This window comes from Salmo salar, chromosome ssa13 (genome assembly GCF_905237065.1).
Source record: "Salmo salar chromosome ssa13, Ssal_v3.1, whole genome shotgun sequence".
Taxonomy (NCBI): Eukaryota; Metazoa; Chordata; class Actinopteri; order Salmoniformes; family Salmonidae; genus Salmo; species Salmo salar.
Window position 1 is genome coordinate 80,686,749 of NC_059454.1, and position 17,266 is coordinate 80,704,014.

At 42.9% G+C, this 17,266-nt stretch overlaps 1 protein-coding gene across 9 annotated transcripts in view; it reads right to left on the reverse strand.

The window, feature by feature from the left end:
• Positions 1-17,266, reverse strand: part of LOC106567933 (ubiquitin carboxyl-terminal hydrolase 25) — a 55,484-nt gene that overhangs the window by 11,951 nt on the left and 26,267 nt on the right. For 5 of the 9 annotated variants that reach the window (XM_014137845.2, XM_014137844.2, XM_014137843.2 and 2 more), the window contains 10 exons: positions 5,626-5,753; positions 5,356-5,451; positions 3,863-4,027; positions 3,445-3,674; positions 3,249-3,319; positions 2,808-3,036; positions 2,292-2,540; positions 1,939-2,081; positions 1,447-1,689; positions 239-334 (listed from right to left, as the gene is read on the reverse strand). In XM_014137845.2, coding sequence (XP_013993320.2) covers positions 239-334; positions 1,447-1,689; positions 1,939-2,081; positions 2,292-2,540; positions 2,808-3,036; positions 3,249-3,319; positions 3,445-3,674; positions 3,863-4,027; positions 5,356-5,451; positions 5,626-5,753 — 1,650 coding nt within the window. The remainder of the gene's footprint in view (positions 1-238; positions 335-1,446; positions 1,690-1,938; positions 2,082-2,291; positions 2,541-2,807; positions 3,037-3,248; positions 3,320-3,444; positions 3,675-3,862; positions 4,028-5,355; positions 5,452-5,625; positions 5,754-17,266) is intronic. The other 4 variants (XM_014137848.2, XM_014137847.2, XM_014137842.2 and 1 more) reach the window with 3 other exon arrangements.

Genomic DNA, 17,266 nt, shown 5'->3' on the forward strand with positions numbered 1-17,266 from the left:
TCCTTCTCATCCAAAACTCAAAGATTGGTTTCAAGTTTGCTTTGTTCAAATGAATCTCAAGTCCCACTTCTGGAAGATGCTTTTGAAAAGAACTGACTAAAAAAGATCAGATGGAGAAATGCCAGGTAAATAGGGATGAGAGGATGGTTGTGGAGAGGCATGCAGTGAAATAGAGTCAGTGAATAAATAAAGGAGTGAAAGAGAAAAGAAAGAGAAAATGGGATCTGGATGTATGTACCTTGAAGAAGGCGGCTTCAGGCCCAAGCTTTTCAAACACACTCCTGGCCTTGCCAATGGACATTATAATACCCTGCATGTTTGGAGTCATCATGGCCTGCAGTAGCCAAGGAGGGGAAGCATGTTACAACAGTAGAAAATAGATCCCTTGGACCCCTCGGAGCAAGCCCCCAAAATAATACCTTTTTGGCACAGCACTATTTGAGCTGCCCTGGGCCATGCAACTCTGTCACGACAAGCATACCGTACATCACTCAGCAGTCCATGCATATGTTAATAGTTATTCTACTACTGTGAGGTACATACACAGCCCCTGTCATGTGAGGGACGAAGTACATGCTTAAATTGTCCTATGAAGGAGAGTCTCTGTCTATGAAGTGGGGCCTCTGAAAGGCAGCCCTGTGAAGATCAAGGTCCCTATGGTACAGACAGTCATATTGTATACAGCCAGCAGACAGCCTATGGTCCATCTGAGGGGGTTTGAAACTAAACAACATTGATTCTACTGCAGCACTTTGACAACATTATTCGCCACACACTACTATAAAATGCCAAACCAAGCAAAACCAAATAATTTATTGTTAGGAACAGTGAGACGATGCGCTTACATTATTCAACGTACTTTTCTTTTCCCCTCAAGAGTTTAGTATGATACAGATTTCTATGTATCAAAAATTATGTTGGGAATAGTAATACAAACTGTGCAAATCACATTTACTTTTCACATTTGCTGCCGAGATGCAGTTAAAAATATTCTCTCCAGACAATTGAGTCGATGTTTAGGTGAAATTTATGTCCATATATCTCTGATGAGAACCAAAGGCTTCTGTTTTGTGTAGAAGAGAGAGTGCTTCTGTTGCAAGATGCAGGTAGGCTTGATAGGGATAGGCTTTTCACACAATATGTTTTTAAAGCTAGCCGAAGGCTAGTTTCATCTTCTAGGATAGTACACTGACTGTAGTCTAATATAGCACTCCTATCATGGTCTGCCAAGAAGTTTGGTGAAAATGCCAACTGTGAGAAACTTGCCCTGAGCTAACCATGACTCTGGTTTGAAGACTGCTCTAAATGAAAATTTACTCAAGTGTGAAAACCCTATAAAAAGAGCCAAGAGGAGAACATCTCCTCATTCTAATCACCAAACAGGCAGAGAGACTTTTCAGCACACCAAAGAAGAGTCAGCTGGGTGAGCTGAGAGTCGAGCGCTACCTCATCATCGTACCCCCCTTCCTCTGACTCGATGACAAAGGTTCCCACCTGGGGAATGGCAACCTCTATCGTACGCTGGGAAAGGGGCTCATCCTCCATGGGGGGGTCAGGGTCAGAGGGAGGGGTGAGGGAAGGATCCACAGGCTGAGGGTCAGAGGGAGGGGCGAGGGGGGTTTCAGTGTTCACCTGGACATCGGACTGGGGTTTGGGGGGAAGGGGTGGGGAGAGACTCCCCCCACTGGACTGTGGAGAGAGCGAGAGAACAAACAAGAAAGAGCGAGAGGCATGGTGGGCAACGTTAAACAGAAAGAGAAACTAAGAAAAAGGGTGAAATTAAGAACTTTAACTGGGGTTGTGTGGTAGGCCTACGTGGTTCAGTAACAGAAGCGTAGGAGGAGTAGTGGTTAAGAGGTGTATGCGTCCGAGTGTGTGTGTGTGTGTGTGTGTGTGTGTGTGTGTGTGTGTGTGAGAGAGAGAGATGTTTGGTCTTACTGCAGTAAGCAGTCCCTCAGGGCTCCTCTCCTCCTGTTGCTCGGCTGCAGCCTTGGAGATGGCCCTCTCTGTGTCCTCCTGCAGGTGCTTGGAGTCGTCTGTGGGGGACGGCTGTTCCATGTACTCTGGGTCCTGCTGAGGGCCTGGAGGAACCACACACAGACACATAAACCAACACTGCAGTGGAAGCACAAGTCTCTTATTAGACTCATGACATTTGTCATCTGCCTAACATCTGGCCCCAACTGTGCTGGCCTGGAAATGTTATTGTCACACTTCCAGAAACTGGTCAAATCGTAACCAGACCAGCTCAGTAGTGTTTAAATGTTGTAGAGAAGACCCCTGGTCCTCACCCCAGCTGTCTGGTGGACTGGGCTCTGTGCTCATAGGTTGATGGGATGTTGTTGTTTCTGCTGCTGCAGTGGCTGCAGCAGCTGCAGCCAGGGCCAGCTTCTCCTGCTGGGCCTTGCGTGCCTGCAGTTTGTCCCACTCCTCCATCTCCTTGTCAAACAGGCCATTGTCCTCCTTCACGTAGGCCTTCAGGTCCGAAGGGAGCTTATCAAGACCACTCAGCATCTGACCTGTCTCCTTATCAAACTCCTCTGCAGAGACACACACACACACACAACCAGGCAGTCAGCTACAGTCACCAGGTGTATATTATAAACATGCTCAGAAATGGAAAGTCCTGTGCACGTTCAGCATAAACAGACCCTAAGAATAACCAACACGCTTGCCCATATCCTAATTACATACTCTGATAGTGATTACAGCTGCAATTACTGCTTTTTAACACAAGAACAAAGAAAATACAGTATACCATAACAAAAGCCAAATAAATATATTTATCTACAGTGAGCGGTAGCTACCTTCTATGAGGAAAGGCTTCTTGTCATTGATGTACATGAGGCAGTAGGCGCTGGCGTTGCGGTAGCCTCCGAACGAGTCCCTGACCAGCTCCTCCCAGGAGGACTTGGTGACCGAGATGTCGTTGTACTTCATCCAGCGCTGCTGGTGGGGGTCGTAGATGTAGGCCCAGTAATGGCCAGCGTTAGCCTGGCCCTCGTGCACCAGCACCGCATGCAGACGGAACGGAACCTGGTAGCCAGCAGGGGGGGGAGAATGGAGTGACCAGGAATACAATGCAATCCCCTGAGTTGTGTTAACTCAATGTGTGTTAAATGTGAGTGCTCTCAAATCAAGACAATAACACCTCCATTTGGTGTTTAAGTATTACAGCCAGTGAATTTTTTATTTTTTTTTTTTTTGTGTGAAGGTGGTTCGTCAGGTTTAGGCAGGGAATCTCTTACCTGCATCATGGACTTGTCAGAGTACATCAGCTCGATGGTTCTGTGGATTCTGGATATGCTGCCCTGAAGATCTGGAGAAGCAAAATCAACCCATCATTAGAATTAAGATATTTGTGTGCTTGAGAGCATATGAGAGATGGAGGTAAACAAGACGCTGTATTATACGAGGCTGTTTGAGGCCAGAGGTCGTACGTACCATGGGTGTCGTTCTCCACCTCACTCCTCCAGCGGTGCAGGCAGCCCTCCAGCACCCGGAGCTCCTCCTCAGTGATGTGGCGTGGGGCTGGGTGCATGGGCAGGTCAGGGGGCAGTCGGGAATGGGTGAAGGGCTTGTGGATGGGCACCCTCTGCTGGGTGGAGGGAGCTTGGGTGGGGGCGGCGGCCAAACCTTCTGGAAGGGTGCAGGACGGACCCTGTTCGGCTGTGCTGTAATGTCAGGTGCAGACGAGTGTGAAGAAGTCAAAACCACAACTCTGTACTTCTGAATCCCACTTATTTAACAGCTCAATCAGACAGAATTACTGGGGAAAAAAAGGTATCAGAAACATGTACACATGAACACGTAAATCCTGACACAATGAGCGGTTGTAGCTGCATGGTGTTGCATGACTTGCCTTAGAGCGGGCAGCAGCTGCCCCGTTGTGCCACCGGGGGGTGCTGATGTGTCAATGTCCTCCAAGGGAGAGGTGCAGACTGGCTTACTGGAGGCAAACTCCATGGCGTACTGCAGGACATCTGCCAGAGGAAACCTCTTGGGACCAGAGCCATAGCTCAGATACCTGGGAGAGAGAGAGAGAGTGAGGGAAGAGAGAGGATGAAAGACTATCTATAAAGTGAAAGAGCATCTATAAAACACCATACCAGCATTATAAAATGTTAATTTATTACGAAAGTAAGGAATTGTGTACAGAATGTGACTGCTGGGGACATGTTGTACATACCAACAATGCCAGAAATAAAATCAGTCGTTAATGATTACACTGTTCTGTTTTGTCTCCAGGAGTGGGTATTGTATTGTTGCTATGACTGTTGCTAGGGAATGACCAGTCATTTTGATAGTTTATCAATGTAAGAAAGTAAACAGAGGTGTGTGTGTGTGTGTACACGTGTTAGGGCTGGGCGATATGACCAAAATATCTCAATATTTATCATATTTTTGATGTTATATAATGTCTCTGAATAATAACATTTCTAAATATGCTGTATAGGTAGTGGCTTTAATAGGCTTTCTACATACTGTTCAACCAAACTTTCACAAAAAATAATAGGAGGACAAAACTGACAGTCTTATTTGTAGAACATTACATAGGAATCAAAATCTGGTACTCAACCAATGGTTACCATTTGCAGTTATTTGTTCAATTCAAGAATTTTTATACATTTCTTAATGTCCTGCATCATGCACACTAATAATTCGATATTAAATCTGATTATGACAGTAGGACGACGCTGGGCCAATTGTACGCCACCCTATGGGACTCCCGATCACGGCCGGTTGTGATACAGCCCGGGATTGAACCCGGGTCTGTAGTGACATCTTAGACCACTGTGGCACTCGGAAGGCCCAAAATCATATTAACATTTTAAACAAACTATCATATTAAATCTGACTATCCACAATAATTGCATTATTGTGTGCATGTAACGGTACACAGTGTCACGTTTTATTTCGTCTTAGTATGCCTCCATTTCATAAAAAAAAACATTACATTTATGGAGAATAACTATTGTCCTCTATATTTTTGGCTTCAATTGCAATTCTTACTTTTGTCCCTAGAGGTAGTTGGACAATTTCTAGTGGTCTATTTGGCAAGCTTGCCCTCCTGAAGTGGTTGACTTGTTGTACTAGAAAGTTAGCTAGCAGTTCTCAGTTGTTAGCAGTTTTCTTAATATAAAAATGGCTGAGTGCCATTTTTGTCATTAAGGAATTATTTTAATGTAAGAAATCAAACATTAAAATACCTTTAAAGAAGGTAAAGTGAAAACCCAAACCGGTCAGTGAATGAATAGTTATATAATTTCTTTATGGTTTACCCCCCTGTGTGTGTGTGTGTGTGTGTGAGTGTGAGTGTGTGTGTGTGTGACAGCCTAGCTCAGTTTACTGTACCTCTCCAGACGCTGTTGAAGTAAAGTCAGTTGCTCTTTCAGTCTCCTGATCTCCTCTCGTTTAATCCTGGTGATCTCTCGGTTCCTGTCCATATACCTGACGAAATACAACAGAAATCATACAAGTTCATAAATTCCTCTCCTGAACTGAAATACCTTCTCAATGGAGAATCTCCATTGAATGTGTTTTTTAGGCCAGGAATATGCTTAATCTGGGTCAGAGAAAAAGGCCCTAAATCACAATATGCGAGTTGAATAACATTTTCCTTACCTGTCCATGTACAGCATGGAAGGGAACTCCAGCTTGTTGTGGATCTTCTCAGGTCGACCCAGGGCTTGGTTGAACTCAAATCTTGACAATTCAAAGGTCAAGACAGGAGGAAGTTCGGTAAACCAGTGCTGAGGGGGAAATTCCAAATATGTCATTATAATGGAGTTCCCGTTTTCTAAAATAGGTCATATGAGTCATTGGTTTTCCATAAACACCACATTTTAGATTTTTTAAATTGGGCCCTTCTTAATGAGTAGTCTTGAGTAGCGTGTTTAGAAATCATTCCTACATGACTCATGCCTGTCCCACTAATATTGTTGTCTCTCCAGTCTATTATTTATGTCCAAGCAGACACCGATGGTATATACACTGAGTGTACAAAACATTAGGAACACCTGCTCTTTCCATGACAGACTGACCAGGTGAAAGCTATGATCCCTTACACCTGTTAAATCCACTTCAAATCATTGTAGATGAAGGGGAGGAGACAGCCTAAAGGATTTTTAAGCCTTGAGACACCGGCTGCGGTCCAAACACATTTTTACCCCCTCAGCCCTTACGCTATCCACTTTCCCTCGGGGAAATCCCCAATGAAACCGGATACAGTTTGACTGCCATCTTAAGGGGAGGTCCAATTCACTAACGTTGCCCCCTCGGCCATCAATTTAGCTCGAGGGAGCAAGTGAAGAACTTTTCACTTGCGGGGTTGATATGACCCACAATTCAATGCCAACTGTAGTCACATGTCAAACTCTGGTGGCCGTGAAGTTTCGGCATGTCATAAAAAAAAAAGGTATGAAGCTAGCTTGCTAAAACACATATACACTAGTGATGCACCGAAGTTACATTTTTGGCCGAGAGCGATATCCGATATTTTCCTTGCCCCAAAAAAACGATACCGATATTTAAAATTTTAGTGGCCTTTTAAGCATTAACACACACACGGACGCAGCGGTCTAAGGCACTGCATCTCAGTGCAAGAGGAGTCACTACTGGTTCGAATCAAGGCTGTATCACATCCAACGATTGGGAGTCTCATAGGGCGGCGTACAATTGGCCCAGCGTCGTCCGGGCTGTCATTGTAAATAAGGATTTGTTCTTAACTGACTTGCCTAGTTAAATAAAGGTTACACACACACCAAAAAGTTATTTTGCTGGCATTTACATATGTCCACATTACCAGTAAAACATAATCAAAACCTATTTCTTTCACTGACTTGCTGTGCTGTTTCGTTGTTTAGTCGCTTCATTATCAACCAGGATTTCTATGGAACGCCGTTTGGGTCTTTGCATGTCAAAAAAAGATGCACTTCTAACAACACTATTTGATGTGTCAAATAAGCTTGTTGACCAATCAGGACCTGAATATAACTGCACCTCAAATAATAATTGAATGCGTTCATACATTTATGTAATTATTACACATTGATTACACTATCACTCGTATTTTATGTCACAACGATTCATAGAAACGTATGCTATGACACTGGTGAAGTTGTTTCGTGCACCTACAGTGCTGGTCATTAAAAAAGCTAGCTAGCTCATGGATGCAAACTATGTAGTTCTTCCCCAAAAACATAGCAAAACGACAATGTTTCATTAGGTGTCATTTAAAATAACCCTAATTTATAAGACAGTTCTTATTTGATTAATGGTGGTCGGACCCATCTATATGAAGCTAGCCACAATAAAGATTAGCCACAATATTTGACTTTGCGCTTAGCCTTCAAAATAAAAGTATGGCATAATTCTACTATTTGTATTAATTTGCATCACTGTCAATGACATACTTTTATTTTGAAGGCAAACTGCAAATTCCACTATTGTGCCGAATCCTTATTGTGGCTAGCTTCACAACACATAATCCGGCCTGGTCGAGCTTCACTAGCCAGATGAAGCTAGCTGGCTTCTTATAACGTTATCTTTGGGCAACAGGGTTAAGTAGCTGGCTAGCTATTTATTTTTCATGAATTGAAGTTCAATTTCAATAGGCGAACAACAAGTGGCTACCTAGCTAATACTTACTCACAAGGATTCCTAAATCATTGCTAAGAATAATGAAAATGACTGCAGTGTTTACTGGTCATTGTTTTCAGGCTGGTTGTATTGGCGCTAGCTAGGTACCAAGTTAAAGCTAGCTACCCCAGAAGTTGGGGGGGGGTCGAACAAATTATGCTTTATTACCAACGCGGTATTGTAAACACATCATTCGTGGCCGGTGTTTGCAGACTTTTTTTGTACAGCTCTGACAGTGCTACTGTATCTTTTTTGACACGCAAAAAGACCCAAACGGAGTTCCATAGTATGTATGTCGTGAAGCTATTACTGTGTAACTCCGGTAAGGCAACATCATCGGAAAAAATAGCACACTTGGTAGTGTGTATCGGTGCTCGACCAGTCGGCGAAAGCCAACATCACCCAGGACAGAGAACGGTTGATTGTCAAGGGCAATGAATTTCCATTATCTTGGCTATAATGGATTTCGCCTTTGAGTTGTCAAAGGACTGCTCAACTTGTTGACTGCTCGATCCACATAGCAGACATTGTGGGCTAGGTTAGAATGCTGTGTTGCACGTGTAGCGCAACATTTATCGTGGCGTCTTCACGTCCTCTACCTACGTTATATACATATGCACGGTAGCTTTGACATCGGCGTTAAACTAGACATTGGGCCGATACTGATGTTGGCATTTTTAGCTAATATCGTCCGATATGTTCACCGATATATCGTGCATCCCTAAGACACACACACTTAGTTGTTGTTACCCTTACAGCTCATTGAAATAATGTTTAATTCCTCCTGAAAAGCAATGAAATTAAAAGCTATTTTATCATGTATACTTGCATGCCTTTGGTATGTCAAAGAACAAAGCAAAGAAGCTGTGAAAAGAGATGAATTACTGCTTATTTTACAAAGATATTCCAAAATGGCCTGGACACATGTTGGTACCCCTTAGAAAAGATAATAAATAATTGGATTAGTGATATTTCAAACTAATTAGTTTCTTTAATTAGAATCACACGTCTCCAATCTTGTAATCAGTCATTCAGCCTATTTAAATGGAGTAAAGTAGTCACTGTGCTGTTTGGTATCATTGTGTGCACCACACTGAACATGGACCAGAGAAAGCAAAGGAGAGATTTGTCTGAGGAGATCAGAAAGAAAATAGACAAGCATGGTAAAGGTAAAGGCTACAAGACCATCTCCAAGCAGCTTGATGTTCCTGTGACAACAGTTACAAATATTATTAACAAGTTTAAGGTCCATGGAACTTTAGCCAACCTCCCTGGGCGCGGCCACAAAAGTGAGTCGACCCCATCGAACAGAAGGATAGTGCGAATGGTAGAAAAAGAACTAAGGATAACTGCCAATGAGATACAAGCTGAACTCCAAGGTGAAGGTACGTCAGTTTCTGATCGCACCATCTGCCACTTTTTGAGCGAAAGTGGGCTCCATGGAAGAAGACCCAGGACTCCAATTTTGAAAGAAAAACATAAAAAAGCCAGACTGGAATTTGCTACAATGCATATTGACAAGCCACACTCCTTCTGGGAGAATGTCCTTTGGACAGATGAGTCAAAATTGGAGCTTTTTGGCAAGTCACATCCGCTCTATGTTCACAGACAAAAAAAATGTAGATTTCAAAGAAAAGAACACCATACCTACAGTGAAACATGGAGGAGGCTGAGTTATGTTTTGGGGCTGCTTTGCTGCGCCTGGCACAGGGTGCCATGAATCTTTGCAGGGCACAATGAAATCTCAAGGCTACCAAGGCATTCTGGAGCGAAACGTACTGCCCAGTGTCAGAAAGCTCTGTCTCAGTAGCAGGTCATGGGTCCTCCAACAGATAATGACCCAAAACGCACAGCTAAACGCACCCAAGAATGGATAAGAACAAAACATTGGACTATTCTGAAGTGGCCTTCTATGAGTCCTGATCTGAATCCTATCGAACATCTATGGAAAGAGCTGAAACTTGCCGTCTGGAGAAGGCACCCATCAAACCTGAGACAGCTGGGGCAGTTCTCTCAGGAAGAGTGGGCCAAACTATCTGTTAACAGTTGCAGAAGTCTCATTGAAAGCAACAGAAAATGTTTGATTGAAGTGATTGCCTCTAAAGGTTGTGCAACAACATATTAGGTTAAGATTCCCATTATTTTTGTCCATGCCATTTTCCTTTGTTTTATTATTTACAAAATCATGTTGAATAAAAAAATTAAATCAACAGCAAAGTCTATCTATTTAATATGGAAAAAAACAATTTAAGAGAAAATTGTGCATTCTTTGTTTTTTGTGGAGGGGTACCAACAAATTTGATCGTCAGTCCGTATATAAACTCAGCAAAAAAAGAAGTCCTTTTTTAGAACCCTGTCTTTCAAAGATGGATTTTTAGAAATTAACTTCACAGATCTTTATTGTAAAGGGTTTAAACACTGTTTCCCATGCTTGTTCAATGAACCATAAACAATTAATGAACATGCACCTGTGTAACAGTCGTTAAGACACTAACAGCTTACAGACTAGAGGTCGACCGATTAATCGGAATGGCCGATTAATTAGGGCCGATTTCAAGTTTTCATAACAAATCGGAAATCGGTATTTTTGGTACGCCGATTTGGCCGATTTTTTTTTAATTTTCTTTTTTAGACATTTATTTAATTAGGCAAATCAGTTAAGAACACATTCTTATTTTCAATGACGGCCTAGGAACGGTAGGTTAACTGCCTTGTTCAGGGGCAGAATGACAGATTTTTACCTTGTCAGCTCGGGGATTCAATCTTGCAACCTTACGGTTAACTAGTCCAACGCTCTAACCACCTGCTTTACATTGCACTCCACGAGGAGCCTGCCTGTTACACAAATGCAGTAAGAAGTCAAGGTAAGTTGCTAGCTAGCATTAAACGTATCTTATAAAAAACAATGAATCAATCATAATCACTAGTTAAACTAGTAATATCATCAACCATGTGTAGTTATCTAGCCTGTCCTGCATTGCATATAATCGCTTAGGTACACGTTGCTCCAACCATAAACGTCAATGCCTTTCTTAAAATCAATACACATTTTTAAACCTGCATATTCAGTTAATATTGCCTGCTAACATGAATTTCTTTTAACTAGGGAAAATGTGTCACTTCTCTTACAAACAGAGTCAGGGTATATGCAGCAGTTTGGGCCGCCTGGCACGTTGCGAACTGTGAAGACTATTTCTTCCTAACAAAGACAGCCGACTTCGCCAAACGGGGATGATTTAACAAAAGCGCATTTGCGAAAAAAGTACAATCGTTGCACGACTGTACCTAACCATCAATGCCCTTCTTAAAATCAGTACACAGAAGTATATATTTTTTAAACCTGCATATTTAGCTAAAAGAAATCCACGTAAGCAGGCAATATTAACCAGGTGAAATTGTTTCATTTTGCGTTCATTGCAAGCAGAGTCAGGGTATATGCAACAGTTTGGGCCGCCTGGCTCGTTGCGAACTAATTTGCCAGAATTTTACGTAATTATGACATAACATTGAAGGTTGTGCAATGTAACAGGAATATTTTGACTTAGGGATGCCACCCGTTAGATAAAATACGGAACAGTTCCGCATTTCACTGACAGGAAAAACGTTTTGTTTTCGAGATGATAGTTTCCGGATTCGACCATATTAATGACCTAAGGCTCATATTTCTGTGTGTTATGTTATAATTAAGTCTATGATTTGATAGAGCAGTCTGACTGAGCGATGGTAGGCAGCAGCAGGCTCGTAAACATTCATTCAGCCCTTCGCAATGCATTGCGCTGTTTATGACTTCAAGCCTATCAACTCCCAAGATGAGGCTGGTGTAACCGATGTGAAATGGCTAGCTAGTTAGCCGGGTGCGCGCTAATAGCGTTTCAAACGTCACTCGCTCTGAGACTTGGAGTAGTTGTTTCCCTTGCTCTGCATGGGTAACGCTGCTTCAAGGGTGGCTGTTGTCGATGTGTTCCTGGTTTGAGCCCAGGTAGAAGCGAGGAGTGGGTCGGAAGCTATACTGTTACACTGGCAATACTAAAGTGCCTATAAGAACATCCAATAGTCAAAGGTATATGAAATACAAATCGTAGAGAGAGAAATAATCCTATAATTCCTATAATAACTACAACCTAAAACATCTTACCTGGGAATATTGAAGACTCATGTTAAAAGAAACCACCAGCTTTCATATGTTCTCATGTTCTGAGCAAGGAACTTAAACATTAGCTTTTTTACATGGCGCATATTGCACTTTTACTTTCTTCTCCAACACTTTGTTTTTGCATTATTTAAACCAAATTGAACATATTTCATTATTTATTTGAGGCTAAATTGATTGATGTATTATATTAAAGTTAAAATAAGTGTTCATTCAGTATTGTTGTAATTGTCATTATTACAAAAAAAAAGATTTAAAAAAAAAATCAAAACAATATTATATATATTTTTTTAAATTAAAAAAAAAAAAAAATCTTATTTTTTTTATTAAAAAAAATATATATAATATTGTTTAGATTTTTTTTTTTTTTTTTAAACGGACGATTAATCGGCATCGGCTTTTTTTTGGGTCATCCAATAATCAGTATCGGCTTTGAAAAATCATAATCGGTCGACCTCTACTACAGACGGTAGGCAATTAAGGTCACAGTTATGAAAACTTTGGACACTAAAAGAGGCCTTTCTACTGACTCTGAAAAACAACAAAAGAGAGATGCCCAAGGTCCCTGCTCATCTGCGTGAACGTGCCTTAGGCATGCTGCAAGGAGGCATGAGGACTGCACGTGGCCAGGGCAATAAATTGCAATGTCCGTACCGTGAGACGCCTAAGACAGCGCTACAGGGAGACAGGATGGACAGCTGATCGTCCTCGCAGTGGCAGACCACATGTAACAACACCTGCACAGGATCAGTACATCCGAACATCACACCTGCGGGACAGATACAGGATGGCAACAACAGCTGTCCGAGTTACACCAGGAACGCACAATCCCTCCATCAGTGCTCAGACTGTCCTCGATAGGCTGAGAGAGGCTGGACTGAGTGCTTGTAGGCCTGTTGTAAGGCAGGTCCTCACCAGACATCACCGGCAACAACGTCGCCTATGGGCACAAACCCACTGTCGCTGGACCAGACAGGACTGGCAAATAGTGCTCTTCACTGACGAGTCGCGGTTTTGTCACACCGGGGGTGATGGTCAGAATTGCGTTTATCGTCGAAGGAATGAGCGTTACATCGAGGCCTGTACTCTGGAGCAGGATCGATTTGGAGGTGGAGCGTCCGTCATGGTCTGGGGCGGAGTGTCACAGCATCATCGGACTGAGCTTGTTGTCATTGCAGGCAATCTCAACGCTGTGCGTTACAGGGAAGACATCCTCCTCCCTCATGTGGTACCCTTCCTGCAGGCTCATCCTGACATGACAATGCCACCAGCCATACTGCTCGTTCTGTGCATGATTTCCTGCAAGACAGGAATGTCAGTGTTCTGCCATGGCCAGCGAAGAGCCCGGATCTCAATCCCATTGAGCACGTCTGGGACCTGTTGGATCAGAGGGCTAGGGCCATTCCCCCCAGAAATGTCCGGGAAATTGCAGGTACCTTGGTGGAACATCTCACAGCAAGAAATGGAAAACCTGGTGAGCAGTCCATGAGGAGGAGATGCACTGCAGTACTTAATGCAGCTGGTGGCCACACCAGATACCGACTGTTACTTTTGATTTTGACCCCCCCTTCGTTCAGGGACACATTATTACATTTTTGTTAGTCACGTCTGTGGAACTTGTTCAGTTTTTGTCTCAGTTGTGTAAATATTTGTATGAACATAAGATTCAACATGCTAAGTTTGCTGAAAACAAACGCAGTTGATAGTGAGAGGACGTTTCTTCTTTTGCTGAGTTTATATATTATTTATTTGGCAAATTGGCTTAGTCCCGTAGTGAGGAGTCAATAAAACGTTGCTAGATTCATAAGCATTTTTTGCAATTCTGAAATGTATGGGTAACTGTAGCTAGCTATGGGTAACTGTAGCTAGCTACCTGACAGGAGGGCTACCTAGCTATGTTAGCTTACTAGGTACATTAATAGCTTTAGGTTGGTTGATTTTAAGCTCAACTTCAAGATTTCCAACAAGGACCTTGCCTCTCCGATCATCACTCTCCCTCGCTTGGGCAAGGGACATTTACGGTACACTCGGACGTGACGATGTAAAACGACATTCAAGGGCTGAGGGTTTAGGGCAGAGGGCTGTCTACTTTGAGTTTGAAACACAGCCATGGATTGTGTGTGTGTGCCATTCAGAGTGTGAATGGACAAGACAACATTTAAGTGCCTTTGAACATGGTATGGTAGTAGGTGCCAGGCGCACTGATTTGAGTGTGTCAAGAACTGCAACACTGCTGGGTTTTTCACACTCAACAGTTTCCTGTGTGTATCAACAATGGTCCACCATCCAAAAGAAATCCAGTCAACGACGAATTGAGGCTGTTGAGGGCAACTCACTATTAGGAAGGTGTTCTTAATGTTTCGCATACTGGGTCCAGTAAAGAGGGCACAGTTCCAGGTCCATCTGTGATGTGAGGGGGACTAGTAATTAGCTAGTCACAGCTGCTGTGACGTGGGGCTGGCGACCAAGGCTGAGGCAAGGCTAACCCCGGCCAGGGGTCAACGCCAGGCTAGCAGGGTCATAGCAAAAGTCAAATGTCACAGGCTAGGCCAACGCTGTGGGAGTCAGTCGGTCCCCCACTGAATCTCCGGAATTATTCAAGTGCCCGTCAATTTTTAAAGTAGGCCTAGATGGACTGTTTTAAAGCAAATTGTATTTGTCACATGTGCCAAATACAACAAGTGCAGGCATCACCATGAAATGCTTACTTACAAGCCCTTAACCAACAGTGGAGTTCAAGAAGAGTTAAGAATATATTTACCAAATAAACTAAAAAGTAACACAAAATAACAATAACGAGGCAATATACAGGGGGTACCGGTACCGAGTCAATGTGCGGGGGTAGAGGTTAGTCGAGGTAATTTGTACATGTAGGTAGGGATGAAGTGACTATGCATACAGTTGAAGTCGGAAGTTTACATACACCTTAGCCAAATACATTTAAACTCAGTTTTTCACAATTCTTGACATTTAATCCTAGTAAAAATTCCCAGTCTTAGGTCAGTTAGGATCACCACATTATTTTAAGAATGTGAAATGTCAGAATAATAGTAGAGAGTGATTTAATTCAGCTTTTATTTATTTCATCACATTCCCAGTGAGTCAGAAGTTTACATACACTCAATTAGTATTTGGTAGCATTGCCTTTAAATTGTTTAACTTGGGTCAAAAGTTTAAGGGTAGCCTTCCACAAGCTTCCCACAATAAGTTGAGAGAATTTTGGCCCATTCCTCCTGACAGAGCTCGTGTAACTGAGTCAGGTTTGTAGGCCTCCTTGCTCACACAAGTTTTCAGTTCTGCCCACAAATTTTCTATGGGATTGAGGTCAGGGCTTTGTGATGGCCACTCCAATACCTTGACTTTGTTGTCCTTAAGCCATTTTGCCACAACTTTGGAAGTATGCTTGGGGTCATTGTCCATTTGGAAGACCCATTTGTGACCAAGCTTTAACTTCCTGACTGATGTCTTGAGATGTTGCTTCAATATATCCACATACATCTTCTTACCTCATGATGCCATGTATTTTGTGAAGTGCACCAGTCCCACCTGCAGCAAAGCACCCCCACAACATGAAGCTGCCACCTCCATGCTTCACGGTTGGGATGGTGTTCTTCGGCTTGCAAGCCTCCCCCTTTTCCCTCCAAACATATCGATGGTCATTATGGCCAAACAGTTCTGTTTTAGTTTCATCAGACCAGAGGACATTTCTCCAAAAAGTACAATCTTTGTCCCCATGTGCAATTGCAAACCGTAGTCTGGCTTTTTTATGGCGATTTTGGAGCTGTGGCTTCTTCCTTGCTGAGCGGCCTTTCAGGTTATGTCGATATAGGACTCGTTTGAGTGGATATAGATACTTTTGTGCCTGTTTCCTCCAGCATCTTCACAAGGTCCTTTGCTGTTGTTCTGGGATAGATTTGTACTTTTCGCACCAAAGTACATTAATCTCTAGGAGACAAAATGCATCTCCTTCCTGAGCGGTATGATGGCTGCGTGGTCCCATGGTGTTTATACTTGCGTGCAATTGTTTGTACAAATGAACGTGGTACCTTCAGGCGTTTGGAAATTGCTACCATGGATGAACCAGACTTGTGGAGGTCTACAATTTTCTTCTGAGGTCTTTGCGGATTTATTTTGATTTTCCCATGTCAAGCAAAGAGGCACTAAGTTTGAAGGTAGGCCTTGAAATACATCCACAGGTACACCTCCAATTGACTCAAATGATGTCAATTAGCCTATCAGAAGCTTTTAAAGCCATGCCATCATTTTCTGGAACTTTTCAAGCTGGTTAAAGGCACAGTCAACTTAGTGTATGTAAACTTGTGGCCCACTAGAATTGTGATGCAGTGAATTATAAGTGAAATAATCTGTCTGTAAACAATTGTTGGAAAAATTACTTGTGTCAAACACAAAGTAGATGTCCTAACCGACTTGCCAAAACTATAGTTTGTTAACAAGAAATTTGTGGAGTGGTTGAAAAACGAGTTTTAATGACTCCAACCTAAGTGTATGTAAACTTCCGATTCCCACTGTAGATAATAAACAGCGAGTAGCAGCAGTGTACAAAACAAAGGGGGGGGGGGGGTGTCAATGTAAATAGTCCAGTGGCCATTTCATTAATTGTTCAGCAGTCTTATGGCTTGGGGGTAGAAGCTGTTAAGGAGCCTTTTGGTCCTAGACTTGGTGCTCCGGTACCGCTTGCCGTGCGGTAGCAGAGAAAACTGTCTATGACTTGGGTGACTGGAGTCTCTGACAATTTTTTGGGCTTTCCTCTGACACCGCCTATTATATAGGTCCTGGATGGCAGGAAGCTTGGCCCCAGTGATGTACTGGCCGTACACACTACCCTCTGTAGCGCCTTACGGTCAGAGGCCGAGCAGTTGCCATATCAGGCGGTGATGCAACCGGTCAGGATGCTCTCAATGGCGTAGCTGTAGAACTTTATGAGGATCTGGGGACCAATGCCAAATCTTTTCAGTCTCCTGAGGGGGAAAAGGTGTTGTCGAGCCCTCTTCACAACAGTCTTGGTGTGTTTGGAACATGATAGTTCGTTGGTGATTTGGACACCAATGAACTTCAAACTCTCGGCCCACTCCACTAAAGCCCCGTCGATGTTAATTGGGGCCTGTTCGGCTGTCTCATCATTGTCGATAATCAGGCCTACCACTGTTGTATCGTTAGCAAACTTAATGATGGTGTTGGAGTCGTGTTTGGCCACGCAGTCGTGGGTGAACAGGGAGTACAGGAGAGGACTAAGTACACACCCCTGAGGGGCCCCAGTGTTCAGGATCAGCAATCACAGTTTAGTGGGCTACTGATAACATTTGGTAGTTGAACAGTAGCGTAATAGTACTTCCTGTTTGCCTGTACATTTTGTGTGAATAACCATAGATTTTGAAGATGTTTGAGTTTAATTTTCCATATTACACATCTATTACGGTTAAAATGCCAAACTCCACTGTCAGTTGTTGTTGGTGT